The sequence below is a fragment of the Garra rufa genome, chromosome 11, assembly GCF_049309525.1.
Source record: "Garra rufa chromosome 11, GarRuf1.0, whole genome shotgun sequence".
Lineage (NCBI taxonomy): Eukaryota > Metazoa > Chordata > Actinopteri > Cypriniformes > Cyprinidae > Garra > Garra rufa.
The window spans coordinates 16,278,744-16,292,232 of record NC_133371.1 but is presented as its reverse complement, the minus strand read 5'-3'; the positions used below and the strand labels follow the sequence as shown (position 1 = coordinate 16,292,232).

The 13,489-nt window shown below is 36.5% G+C and overlaps 1 protein-coding gene across 1 annotated transcript in view; it reads left to right on the top strand.

Moving 5' to 3' along the window:
• Positions 1 to 11,301, top strand: part of drc4 (dynein regulatory complex subunit 4) — a 60,263-nt gene extending 48,962 nt beyond the window's left edge. The window contains exons 9-11 of the mRNA XM_073850853.1: positions 3,395 to 3,604; positions 3,724 to 3,789; positions 5,681 to 11,301. Of these exons, the coding sequence (XP_073706954.1) occupies positions 3,395 to 3,604; positions 3,724 to 3,789; positions 5,681 to 5,827 (423 nt within the window). The 3' untranslated portion in view covers positions 5,828 to 11,301. The remainder of the gene's footprint in view (positions 1 to 3,394; positions 3,605 to 3,723; positions 3,790 to 5,680) is intronic.
• The last annotated feature ends 2,188 nt before the right edge of the window (positions 11,302 to 13,489 follow it).

Below are 13,489 nucleotides of genomic sequence, written 5' to 3'. Positions count from 1 at the left end.
TACTTTGCAAATATTTTTTTCCTTGTGAAGAGTCACACGATAACATGCATCATCACTACAACACTGCCTTTATGGCATTTGGTTCTGGCTTTTGTTCACACAGCGCTTGTTCCCGTAATTTTCCGGAATCAGCCCGCAATGTGAAAGGGGGTTTACTAAAGCAACAGTTATGTAGTTTACTGCATTCGGTGTTTGAAAAAAAAAAAAAAAAAAACATTAATTATCATTAAAAAATAACCTGTTCTTGACAGATCTCTTAAAAAAGGAGCTGTACAAATATATTGAGATTGATTTTGGGACTTATACCGCAAAACATATATTCGTAAGGACATCAACAACTAAAATAATCCTCCACAAATGTGTACAATATGTGACCTCAGGGGCGGTTCTAGAGGCGGGGCCATAGGGGCCCTGGCCCCTTCTGAAATTTGATTGGCCCCTGATTGGCCCCCCTTCCATCAATCGTCGACGAGAAGAGCAACCGGAGAATTCTTCACAACCATTACAGATGCAATTCCACCCCCAAACAATTGGCGGCAGTAATGTGTCGATGCAACTTGGGTGAAGAAGCAGAGGTCTTGGCTTTATATTTGCGGCTTTGGCTTGGGCGATACCAGAACTTTCTCTGACAGTAGGCGGGAGAAAGAATCCATCTAACAATACTTACAACTTGAAGACAATTGACCTTATGCACGGAGCATTCTTTAGAACTTCCGCAAAATGATAAGCCAGCTCGTAAACTTCCGCTGAAGCTCATTGTATATGTGCTATATATTAGGTGGACACTCTTGAGACTGAGCTAGTGCCTCGTTCTTATCAGAAACTGAGAAAAATTATAATTGCAACATTATAAACAATGTTAGCGGCATGAACATTAAGTTTCATATTATTTAACAACATTTAATGTAAATGAGCCTGGTAATCCGTACTCACCATATCTGCATAGTTGTACATTTAAATGCTGACAGCTAAATACTATCATAACGTGTTTAGGCTAACGTTAGCTAGCTAGCGATATTTCTCTTACAGGACATCTTAATCGTATTATTGATAATCACTAACTTGCCTTTATAGTCATGAACACATTTTTAAAATCTTGCAATATTTCAAAGCCTTTATTATTTTATAACTCTACAGCTGTGAAATAAAATGTACTTTAAGGACAAATTTTTCATTCATAAAAAGGCATCAGAAAAAAATGACTTCACGGAAAACAACGTCTATTTTTGGCTAAAATAATATGGAATTACCCCATATAACCAATAGATCGCAGCAGAGGATTATTTATTATGCAGCTGCCTCTCCCTATATTTTTCAAGACGTCTTGCTTTTCGATTTATTATATTATTACCAGTATTTAAATACCACCCTAAAGTATATAGTATAGCAAGTGCAGAAGGTCATTTAGCTCACACACAAACAGCCTATAAGGGTGAATTATTTAAATACTAATATATAGTTCACTACAAATACGTTAAATATGTATGGTATTATAATTAAATAATGCACTCAATATGAATCGATAGGAATTTGAAATATTTTATAAAATTGAATAACCACTTTTAAGTTTTATCTTGAACTGGAAAATATATTAAATAGCCTACATTTAACCAACACAAACTTGTTACTGCTGTAGTTTTGTTACTCTGAATTTAGTCAATCATTTAAGCTCTTTTTTTTACATCAGCTTGTCATTTGTTTGGTCTGGTTATTACTGTCAATCATAGCAATGACTGCACATATTTAGCCGATTTACTTGCAAATTTTTTTAAACTGGTGTTTGTCATTCTTGAAACGGTATACATGGACGATTGGTCCTCTTAGACAAACAAAACTTTTCTTCGATTGTGAATGGATTATGTAGAGAAAAGATCACTCTGCCACCACCGCTAGTCATATATTGCAAACAAACTTAGTTTCTCTAACAATATATGTATTTGACTGTTCTTACCTCTGTAAACATGATGTTGACTTCTTTGCAGCGGATGACTTGTGAAGTGTGCACGTACGAGCGCGCGCTGCTAGAGCGAGCAGAAAGGAAGAGCAGTTCCGTTTTTTGGCCACAGGTGTCAGTCGCGAGTTTAAATTTCAGAAAGTTACATATAGCCCCTTTAACTAAATTGTGGAAGGAGCACTGGAAGCACTGTCGAAGTAAACCAATAAACTTGTAAGCAATGTTAACATGTTTTTGCTAAGATAGCGCTTGCAAAGATTCTGTAGTTAACTTTATCAAACCAGTGTGATTTTTGCAATCAAAATGACTGATTTTGTGGTGGTAATTTCCAGAAATTTGTGAAAAAAATTTTGATTTTTATATTTTATAATTAGGACATCACATTTACCATAACAGTATTTTGTCAGATCCACAATAGTCGTACGACACAAATCACAAACAAAATGCATAAAGCTTTTTTATTTTGGTCTAATCAAATTTTCATCAAATTAACTTTTAAAACAACCTATGGACAATTTTTCTACTTGACCTATGTAAATATTAACAGCAGGTGTAGTGATTTATACTGTAGAACTGGGTAAATCCTGAGTTGAGGGGTCCTGAGCTGCAGAAAGCAACCACTTACTTATAGTGCGGCATTTTGCATGGCATCCCCACTGCGTACCTTTTAACTACGCAATACGAAGTGGCCGTTCGAAAGGGACCTCCTCGGTTACTATCGTAACCTCAGTTCCCTGATTAGGGAACGAGTATTGCGTAGCCGGCCGCACTATAGTAACCTGGCAAGTTGTCGCTTCAGTCGTTAAACCTGCTAAAATCACGTTTTTCGGGGACTAATGTCATAGACAGTAAAATAATAATATGGGCTAAGGCCGTGCCCCCTTGGCGGCATTGGATGTGCAGTTGCCGCAGCACAGCCAATGAGTGAGCCAGACACTCACTGCTAGCTGTGCAGCTGCAAAATGTGTTTACATTATAGGCTTCAGTAAATCGAGGAAAAGGAGTTTCCCCTTTTCCCGCAACATTTCTGTGTGTGTGTGTGTTTGTGATTTATGCATTGTGTCCTAAAGGACACAGTATAAATAAATGAAAAAAATCATTAAGAACTTTACTGGCTCATACTTTTTTATTAGAGCGTTTGAAAAAAGGAATGACTGCCGAAATGTATTTGTACCGTACTGAATAAATTATTTTGTGTGCTTGAATGTACCCTGTACTTGGCCCCTGAATGTAACATGTGGCCCCTTAATGGCGCCTGTTACAGAAAAAACCTAGAACCTAGAATTTTAGAATATTATCTTTATAGTTATAGTTATTGTTATCGTTATCGTGCTTGGTGTGAACGGGCCTTAACAGTTATCTCTCAGATTTTTTTATATGTTTATATTGATCCACTGGGACTACTGCATTTGTCAGAATTTAACACATTTTGTTGTGTAGGTTCAGTTGGAGCGAGACGAACTGTACATGAAATTCTCTAAAGCCATCCAAGAGGTTCAGCAAAAGAGTAGCTTTAAAAACCTGCTACTGGAGTGCAAACTGAGTGCACTCAATGACACACTGAAGAAGAAGGAAGCACAGCTCAGTGAGGTGCTGTCTGCTTCCAACCTGGACCCCAGCACCCTCAACATGGTCACCCATAAACTAGAGGTACATTTCCGTGTGTACATACTGTAGTTACATACAGTCATACAAAAATAAAAGTTTTACAGTTTTACAGAAGCGTTTGTTAATGTGTCTCTATAATTATGAGTTTTATTTTTGTCTAGGAAATTTTGGAGTCCAAAAACCATACTATCAGAGACTTACAGTATGAAGTGACACGAGTTTGTAAGGTGAGAACCGGTTCCTGTGTAAGGTTTAAATCAAACTTTATTTGCACATACAGTGAGAAAAAAAATATCCCCTGCTGGTTTTGTACGTTTGCCCACTGACAAAGAAATTATCAGTCTATAATTTTAATGGTGGGTTTATTTTAACAGTGAGAGACAAAATAACAACAACAACAACAAAAAACAACGCATTTAAAAAAGGTTAAAATTAGATTTGCATTTTAATGAGTGAAATAAGTATTTGACCCCTTCGCAAAACATGACTTAGTATTTGGTGGCAAAAACCTTGTTGCCAGTCACAGAGGTCAGATGTTTCTTGTAGTTGGCCACCACGTTTGCACACATCTCAGGAGGAATTTTGTCCCACTCCTCTTTGCAGATCCTCTCTGAGTCATTAAGGTTTCATGGCTGACGTTTGACAACTTGAACGTTCAGCTCCCTTCACAGATTTTCTATGGGATTAAGGTCTGGAGACTGGCTAGGCCACTTTAGGACTTTAATGTGCTTCTTCTTGAGCCAACCCTTTGTTGCCTTTGCCATAGGGGTGTGCACTATGATGATTTTTGATCGTAGACGATTAAAAAGTCTCCACGATCTGCTTTTAAAAAAATATTGTAGTATCGTGCTACAGTGTGCCTACATCTCAATATACTGTTCAACACAACATACATTTACTCACAGGACAAAATTAAAAAATAAGATAAAAAATAAAAAGTATATATAAAATCAAGTAAATACATCCCCAATTACAAGCAATCAAAAGCACAAGAGAAAAGATGCGTTTTTACCAGAGATTTAAATGCAGGTAATGAGGAAGCAGTTCTAATGGGTAATGGCAGACTGTTCCACAGTTTAGCACCAACTACTACAAAGGCTCTGTCACCCCTGCGCTGCAAGCGAGATCGTGGTATTCGCAAAAGAGGACCGTCTTGGGATCTAAGAGACCTGACCGGATTGTAGGTGGTGAGTAAGTCAGCGAGATAACTCAGAGCTAGGTTGTTGAGAGTTTTCTACACGAATAGTAAGATTTTATAGTCAATTCAATAGCGTACTGGCAGCCAGTGCAGGGAGCGAAGAATGGGTGTGATGTGATCTCGTTTGCGGCTACCAGTGAGTAGACGGGCAGCCGCATTTTGGACCATTTAAAGGCGAGAAATGGAAGAGAGAGGTAACCCAGCATACAAAGAGTTACAGTAATCGAGCCGAGTGGAAATTAAAGCGTGGATAATAGTTTCAAAACTTTTCCTGCTCAAGAAAGGTTTGACTTTAGCTAATCAACGGATGTGATAAAATCCGGTGCTAACTATTGTATTAACTTGCTTGTCTAATTTGAGACTGTTGTCCGATTGAAATCCAAGATCTTTGACATCTGATGTAAGAAACGGAGTAAGTGCACCAAGATCAACCTGAATTGCCATTTAAATGTTTATTTGGCCCAAATTGAATGATTTGGGTGTTCTCGTCATTAAGCAGCATAAAGTTATTTGTAAGCCACGTTTTGATTTCTTGCAAACAGGCTTCTTAGTCTTTTGTACGCTGAGTTGTCATTGCGTTTTATTGGTATGTAGAGTTGTGTGTCATCTGTTTGGAATCTGATTGATTGATTGCTTCTGTGGACAGATGTCTTTTATACGGGTAACAAGCTGAGATCAGCTCGTTACCTGTACAAAAGACACCTGGAAGCTGGAAATCTTGCTGATTGATAGGGGATCAAATACTTATTTTACTCATTAAAATGGAAATCAATTTATAACTTTTTTGAAATGTGTTTTTTTTTTTCTAGACTTTTTTGTTTTTCTGTCTCCCACTGTTCAAATAATATGTATGTACTAATGTACTATATAAGGATGATAGCTTATCATGATTAAGTGTAGCTGTCTGTTTGCACCAACAGGCACATAATGACCTGCTGAAGACCTCTGAAGCAAAGCTGCGGGCATTTGGGATCACTGTGGAAGAACTCGGCTTTAAGCCACTTGAAAGCAGTTCTGGACAGAGTCTTGGTCAGGGCCCTGCTGCCCACGTTTCTACTCCCAATTAGCAAGAAAGGGAAACACATGATATACCTTAATATAATCATCAAACTCAATGCTAAAACTTGTTATACATATAAAGTCCAAAGGTCCAACATACATCAAATGTCATGTTTTTTCAGTTTGTGAATTCCTATATATATATGTGTGTGTGTGTGTGTGTGTGTGTGTGCATGCCTGCAATGGTGTTCTGAAATGAGAGGCTATTTTTTTAACAAATGTAAATTAATGTCCCAGTCACATTTTCATTTATTCATTAATTTTCATTACTTACACTATCAGAAAAAGCAAAAAATATTATATTTTAATAATTATTTAAATCAATAATGTAAGTTAATCAATATTCTATTTCTTAAACCTGAATATAGATTTAATTAAGTTAGTGTAATAACTAGGGCTGGGAATTTAACGTGTTAATTAGATTAATTAATCACCGGAAAAAATAACGCGTTAATATTTTTAACGCAATTAACGCGCCCCTCCCCCTTTTGGCAACCCGCCAAAATAAAAGCTTGCTTATTTAGGTTTGAAAATGATGAAAATGCCGCATAAAAAATAAATACTATCATTTTATTTTTAGGTTTAATAAAATTTTAAACCATAATACAACTACCACACTTTATTATTTTGTTTACTATTTTATTATTATTATTTTTTTATTATATATTACTATCACTATTATTCATTTATATTTAATGGGTCACACTATGTGTAGTGTGAGGACCAAACCAAATCAGCAGGTACTCTTATGAGAACCAGGCTAAAAAAAATTATGTGCACCCCATATTATAGGCTTGTATTCAATAATAAATGGTAAAACACTGCTTTTTGTGATGTCTGTATATATGTGCGATTAAATGCGATTAATTAGATTAATTAATCGCCACACCGTGTAATTAATTAGATCAAAAATTTTAATCGCTTGACAGCACTAGTAATAACTCAAGGCAGTAACCATTTAATCAATATATTTTATTTGTGAACTTACGTTCAGCTATTCTTTGTAATAGTTAACGTTTTACTATTTTTTCAATTTTGGATCATCAGTCATCAAAGCTATAGGTAAATATTGGTCACAGACAAAGATTAACTTCAAGTTTTACCAAGCTGATTACTCACTAAAAACTCCACAGATCATGTTTTCATACCATTTGTAGTCTCATTTTGACCTAACAAAGGGGTTGTTATCTAGGTGTGTGAGTTGTTCTTCTTATTAAGGCCATTCAGTAATTCATTCAGGCTCATTTGCAGATGCAGGACGGGCACAAACAAAAGAGGCAAGATTTATCACACAAACCAATCACAGCCAAACATAACCAATAATATCTAGGGATGTACGATATTGGATTTTTGCCGATATTGTTCAACTCATTTTGGCCGATACAGAAATAAACAATAATGAGGTTCTTTGAACGCAGTAGGCTAAGCACACGTGACACACCATTGCCGCAATCCCATCTGCGCCCAGTCACCTCACCTCACTTCACTTCACTCTTATGTTTACAATTGATCATAATAAGCAGATTTATTATTTAATTTACGCCAAGAAAAGAAAAAAGCCCGTTGAGATGAGATAAAGCCCGTTTATTACTTTTTAGGTAGGCTAAGATCATAATCCCGTGAAAGGTTTAGGCGGTTTTAGGCTGTTGACTTTTATAACGTGATTTAATGTTGGAAATAATTTTACTACTACCAACGCATCTGCCTTAAAATTATAGTTCCATTGGCTTAAAATGCATTAGGCTATATAAAAACAATGTGGCAATAATGATTGGTAATTAATAATAATCATATTGGTTTCATAATGTGGGCTAATACGAAATAAACAATTAATGTGCATTACATATTAACACTCAAATTTATGTATTTCAATATTAGGATGGGGTAAGTTATGTTAACCGATCACTTTTTTGCTCTCTTTCAATCAGCTATAACGTTACCTCAGTAAACTCATCGCGTTCGTCTCTATACCTCAGTAAATACATAGTGTTTGTATCTCTCTCAGTACTCTACCTTGTCAGTTCATACAAAGATAAATCAAAGTAACATTAAGTTAACTAACCATTCAGACACGTCTAGTATAAGCTGTAATTGCCAAACTTCTCTGCGGGTGTCATCTTGTTTCGGTTCCAACTCCGGTTTTTAAATTAAATTTTAAATGGATGGGGTTGTACAGTGTTTTTTTTTTACCAGGTAAAATTAGTGGTTTTTTTACACTACCATAGAGAATTTTTAATTAAAGTATATTACAAACTTTTTATTAGGACCCTAAAGCATCATATTAACTTGTGGAATATGGGTATCCGATGTCCCCTTTAAAATCTGTAGAAAGTGTCTTCATGTCTGTGGTCTCTCATGGTTTTAAAATCGGTTAAGATTTGAAAATCGTCTAGTGTACAGCCAGCTTTACAGGATGATCAAATTTAATTCAAACATGCACTTAATCTTGCTATAGAAATGCTACAGCCTCTATATTTCTTCAACAAAAAACATGTGGACATCACAATCCTTGTCAAAATTAAACATGGCTTTATCGTAGGAAAACGGCTTAATTTTCTTTTGTGTGATTTCTGAATGCTTGAGACAGTAAAATCAATCAGACAACTGTAATAATAATAAAAATAAATAAATAAATAAATAAATAAATAATTTAAATAGTTAAATTAAAACACCTTACTCAACAGGCATTAGGAAGCAGGGGAGGCTGCCACTGCATGTGCTTTTACACTATCATACACTTAACGCGTCATTCTGTAGAGAATTTTGGTTAGCTCAAAGAATTTCAAATTAATCAATATGTGTGTACATGCATGAGACTGTTTCTCTCATCACATGTGCACTGCAAATCTCCACCAGGTCTTTTTGACCAATGAATAGGATGAAATAAGTTATTTAAAACATACATTTCAGTCAGGGAAAGTAGTTTAACTCACAGGAAATTGTGTATAATAATCGTCATTAAATATATGCAATCTCCAGTTTCTGATCAGTAACAGTAATGATGATATCGACTTGTTTCTTTGTCCAGCAAATTCTTCAGTGATACCCATTACTCTTACGTTGGCTCGTCGTCACGGCAACGTGTTTTACTAATCAGAAGGGAGTTAAAACAATTGAACAAAATAGGGCTTAAGGTAGCAATATGAGATCGAAACAGTTTAAGTGACTTTTGTAATGTAAGCATTCAGCACAGAGAATCATTATATGTGAATATATGGTTGTTTATTAAACTATTCTACTTACAAACGATCGCACATAGACAAACGTACATAAAACACAAATAGACAGAGAACGCGTGAGAGAGAGAGAGTAAGAGAGAGAGAGAGTAAGAGAGAGAGACAGAAAGTGAGTTTGCAAGGGACAGGAATGAAACGGTTCTGAACAACCTGAAATCGTTTTTCATAAAACGCCTTAAACGCAGCTATCTACGTTTGTAGAAAGGACAGATACTTGCAAGCTCTTGTTGTTGTGCATTGGTTCCGTATGTGTTCAGTTCCGAAAGTCCTGTTTCTTGGTCTGCCTGGCCTTGAAGAAGGTTTTTAGGCCGCATGGCTTTAAATGCAGGCCTCATCTCCAATGCTAGGTGAGCCCCCTCCCCCCCCCCTTGAAAGTCTTTGTCTCTCACAACGGTGTTTCGCATGTGGAAGCTGATTGGTTGTTTTGCCACAAAACTTCCAAAAGTTCAATAATACCTATAAAGCAAGGAGTTATTAAGATGCCACAAACATTAACATTTAGGGAATAATAAATGCTGCTCATAGACACCAAACATGATCTATGTATCTTCTCTGTTGACTGAGTGATTCTAAATGTGAGAGTCTTAGCATGCACAATAATTCACCTATTGCGGATTAATGTTTGAGGCCGACATACATAACAGAAACAACAATATAAGTATATATACAATATAACTGTATGTGGGACTGTATGTCTGAATAAGGAAAGTGCATCTGCATTTCTGTAAGAGTCTTATCTTAATGGTGGGGGGATGAGTTGGATAGGTACCAGAGGTCTGGCTCATAGCACCTAGGTGTTAATCATGGAGATAATCGGGGGAGAAGTCATTTAAGGAATATAACTAGTTATTTCATGTCTGATGGGCTCCAGGCACTACAATTCTGTAAATGCATTCTTGGATTAAATGTAGTGAAACAGTGAATCTAATCATTTAGGCAAAACTTTGCTTCAAGAATGAGCCACACTCCTGATGTGATCTAATCGCTAGCACACCCTAAGCACATGTGAGTTTATGTTTTCCTCCTATCCGCAAGACATATTGACATAATTTTTCATAACGGCCCGATGCCATTATTTTAATTTAAAGCCATTATCTGCCGATTACGATAATATTGTGAATCCCTAATAATAAACAAGGAGTAAATAGTAAGTAAGTAAATCAATACTTGGTAGGGGCTCCTTTTGCTTTAATTGCTTTAATCTGCCTCAATTTGTAAAAAACACAGTGGACCAAGTCAAGTCAAGTCACCTTTATTTATATAGCGCTTTTAACAATACAGATTGTGTCAAGTATTTAAACAGAACTGCACAGTATTTAAACAGAACAATAGTGTGTAAGTAATGCATTATTGTAAATAATCAGTTTTCAGTTAAAGGCAGTTCATCAATGAATTCAGTGATATCATTGTCAGTTCAGTTCAAATAGTATACGATATCACTGGAAAGTGTCCCCAACTAAGCAAGCCAGAGGCGACAGCGGCAAGGAACCAAAACTCCACAGGTGACAGAAATGGAGAAAAAAACCTTGGGAGAAACCAGGCTCAGTCGAGGGACCAGTTCTCCTCTGGCCAGACGAAACCAGCAGTTTGTACCAATGTCCGATTATAGAAAACTGGTCAGGATCCTGTGGTGTGGCACTGATGGCCGTCTAGGTTGGCGAGGTCTTCATTGATGATCCGTCTCTGGAGCTCATCTGGTTGACATCCATGGCTATTGACCAACACCAGCAGATTACATTGTACCCCAAATCATCAGAGACTGTGGAAACTTAACACTGGGCTTCAAACAACCTGGGCTATGAGATTTTCCACCATTCTTCCAGACTCTTGGACCTTGGTTTCTAAATACATAACTCTGAATACAAAACTTGCTCTCATTTGAAAAGAGGACTTTGGACCACTGGGCATCAGTCAATTTCTTCTAGGCCCAGGTAAGATGCCTCTGAAGTTGTCTTTTCAGGAGTGGCTTAACAAAAGGAATACGACAACTGTAGCCAAGTTCCTTGACATGTCTGTGTGTGGTGGCTCTTGATGCTTTGACCCCAGCCTCAGTCCATTCCTTGTGAAGTTCACCCAAATTCTTCAATCGATTTTGCTTGACACGCCTCTCAAGGCTGTGGTTCTCTCTGTTGGTTGTGCATCTTTTTCTTCCACACTTTTCCTTCCACTCAACATTCTGTTAACATGCTTGGATACAGCACTCTGTGAACAGCCAGCTTCTTTGGAAATAAAGGTTTGTGGCTTACCCTCCTTGTGAAGGTCAATGATTGTCTTCTGGACAACTGTCAAATCAGCAGTCTTCCCCATGATTGTGTAGCCTAGTGAACCAAACTGAGAGACCATTTTGAAGGCTCAGGAGACCTTTAGAGGTGTTTTGAGTTGATTAGCTGATTGGCATGTCACCATATTCTAATTTGTTGAGATAGTGAATTGGTGGGTTTTTGCTAAATGTCAAAATCATCACAATTAAAATAATCAAAGACTTAAACTTCAGTCTGTGTGCACTTAATTTATTTAATACACAGATTTCACTATTTGAGTTAAATTACTGAAATTAATTAACTTTTCCTTGACTTTTACTGAAATACACCTGTATATATACACTCTGAAAACAAGTGGTATTTCTCATGCTGTCATCTTTTAAAGGATTAGTTCAACCAAAAATTAAAACAACATCAGGGTGAGTAAGTGATGACAGTTTTAATTATTGGGTAAACTAAACCTTTAACCTGTGGAGTTTTGTTGTTTCTTATCAAAGCTTTCTTAAAATGAATGAAATAAGGGTATGGCCACAAAAATATCTCTATAAGGTAAAACAACACATTTTTGGACAAGCTCTGAAGCCTTAAGACATTTGAGTACGTCTGATGTTTGTGAAATAGCATGGATATTCAGAAAGTCAGAATTAAATGGGCAAGTGAAGAACAAAGACTTCTCTGAAAATTCTTTGTACACTACATAAAGTCCATCACTGCATTTCACAATGTTATGTATAATGCAGATCTTGTTTCCAATAACAAACACATTATCCCTGGTTGGATCTTTAACAGTCCACTTGTCACATGCCATCGTACCATACTGTGCTTTCACTGACATTCCATCTACAGGTTGCCCAACAAAGTGCTGCTTTTTAAAAGAGGCACCATTTAAAGGAGTGTCAGTTATTCTCATCTCTGATAATCAACAAATAATTTGGGCAAGGGGAAAGTCTGGTTTTCTGGCAAGCCTTTTTAGCTTGTGAAGGTAACTTTCATAGAGGAATGCAGAAAATGAGTCAAGGCAACCATGTCGCTTTACTTCATCAAGTTCATCTTTGTTATATATTTCACCAAAATGAGTAACAAAAGATCTAAGCAAAGTTTGAGCATACTGTGTGTGGCAGGATAGTCTAGGACTTACTAAAATAGCAATACCAGAGAAGAGTAGCATGAAATTACTGTACATATTTACATCCAGAAAGATAGTTAAGACTACAGGTCCTGTGTACAGAAGAAATTGCCTCAATTCAGTGGCCTTCCAGCGATCGGGGCTTTCTCCAAGAAACTCTTTTGCTGAGCTTGGTTTCTTTGGTCCACAGAACAAACCTATCACTACTGGTTCTTTCATGGGAACACTCAGTAGCAGACCAAGGATGGGCCACAATTGCAGACTAGAGCTCTTAAACAAAGGAAGTCCATCAATGTGTAGCCCTAAATAAATTAGAGACTATTTTAGAATTTTGTCCATGTGGAAATAATGACAGTTCTTGTGACAGTTTAATTGTATTCTGTTGAGAGTAAAATTACTTGTTAAACGCAGGTTCGTCAGCAAGGGGCGCCCACGCTCTGCGTTAGTCATCAGTAGTAGAATAATGAAGAAATAGTATTCATTACGTGATGAGCTTCGTGGTAGACGCAACAGATGCGCTCCTTGTTTAACCTGTCTCTTTTCTATCGTTTCTAACAGGTAAGCTGATAATTATTACTCTAATAACCCTCAACAGTATACTGTGTTTACATAGAGTAGAATTTCTGAACTGAAATGGTGAAAATGTTGAATTTGACCGTGATTAACCTCTTAAACTCTACACAATTTAAAAATTGTTTAAAAATGTTGCTGCTTCATTTACATGACCTTCCTCATATAGTATCAGCCCATATATGATCTCATTTGAACGCTCAGAGTCTCCTCTTTACTAGAAATACCATAACTTTTAGTTTTATGATACATAAAGTAGTAAAATTATGCTTAGAATTGATGTCGTACCACACACAAATTTCCGCCTAACGATTATGAAGAATTATTTTTCTTATATTTTTCACAAAACAGACAAGTCATTTATCACAAGAAAGCTCTCATTCTCAAGAATCTGACCATGTAAATCATTTTATTGTGTGACAAACACAGATCAAATAATCTTCAATTGAATCGTGATGTCAGAATATAACTTGAATA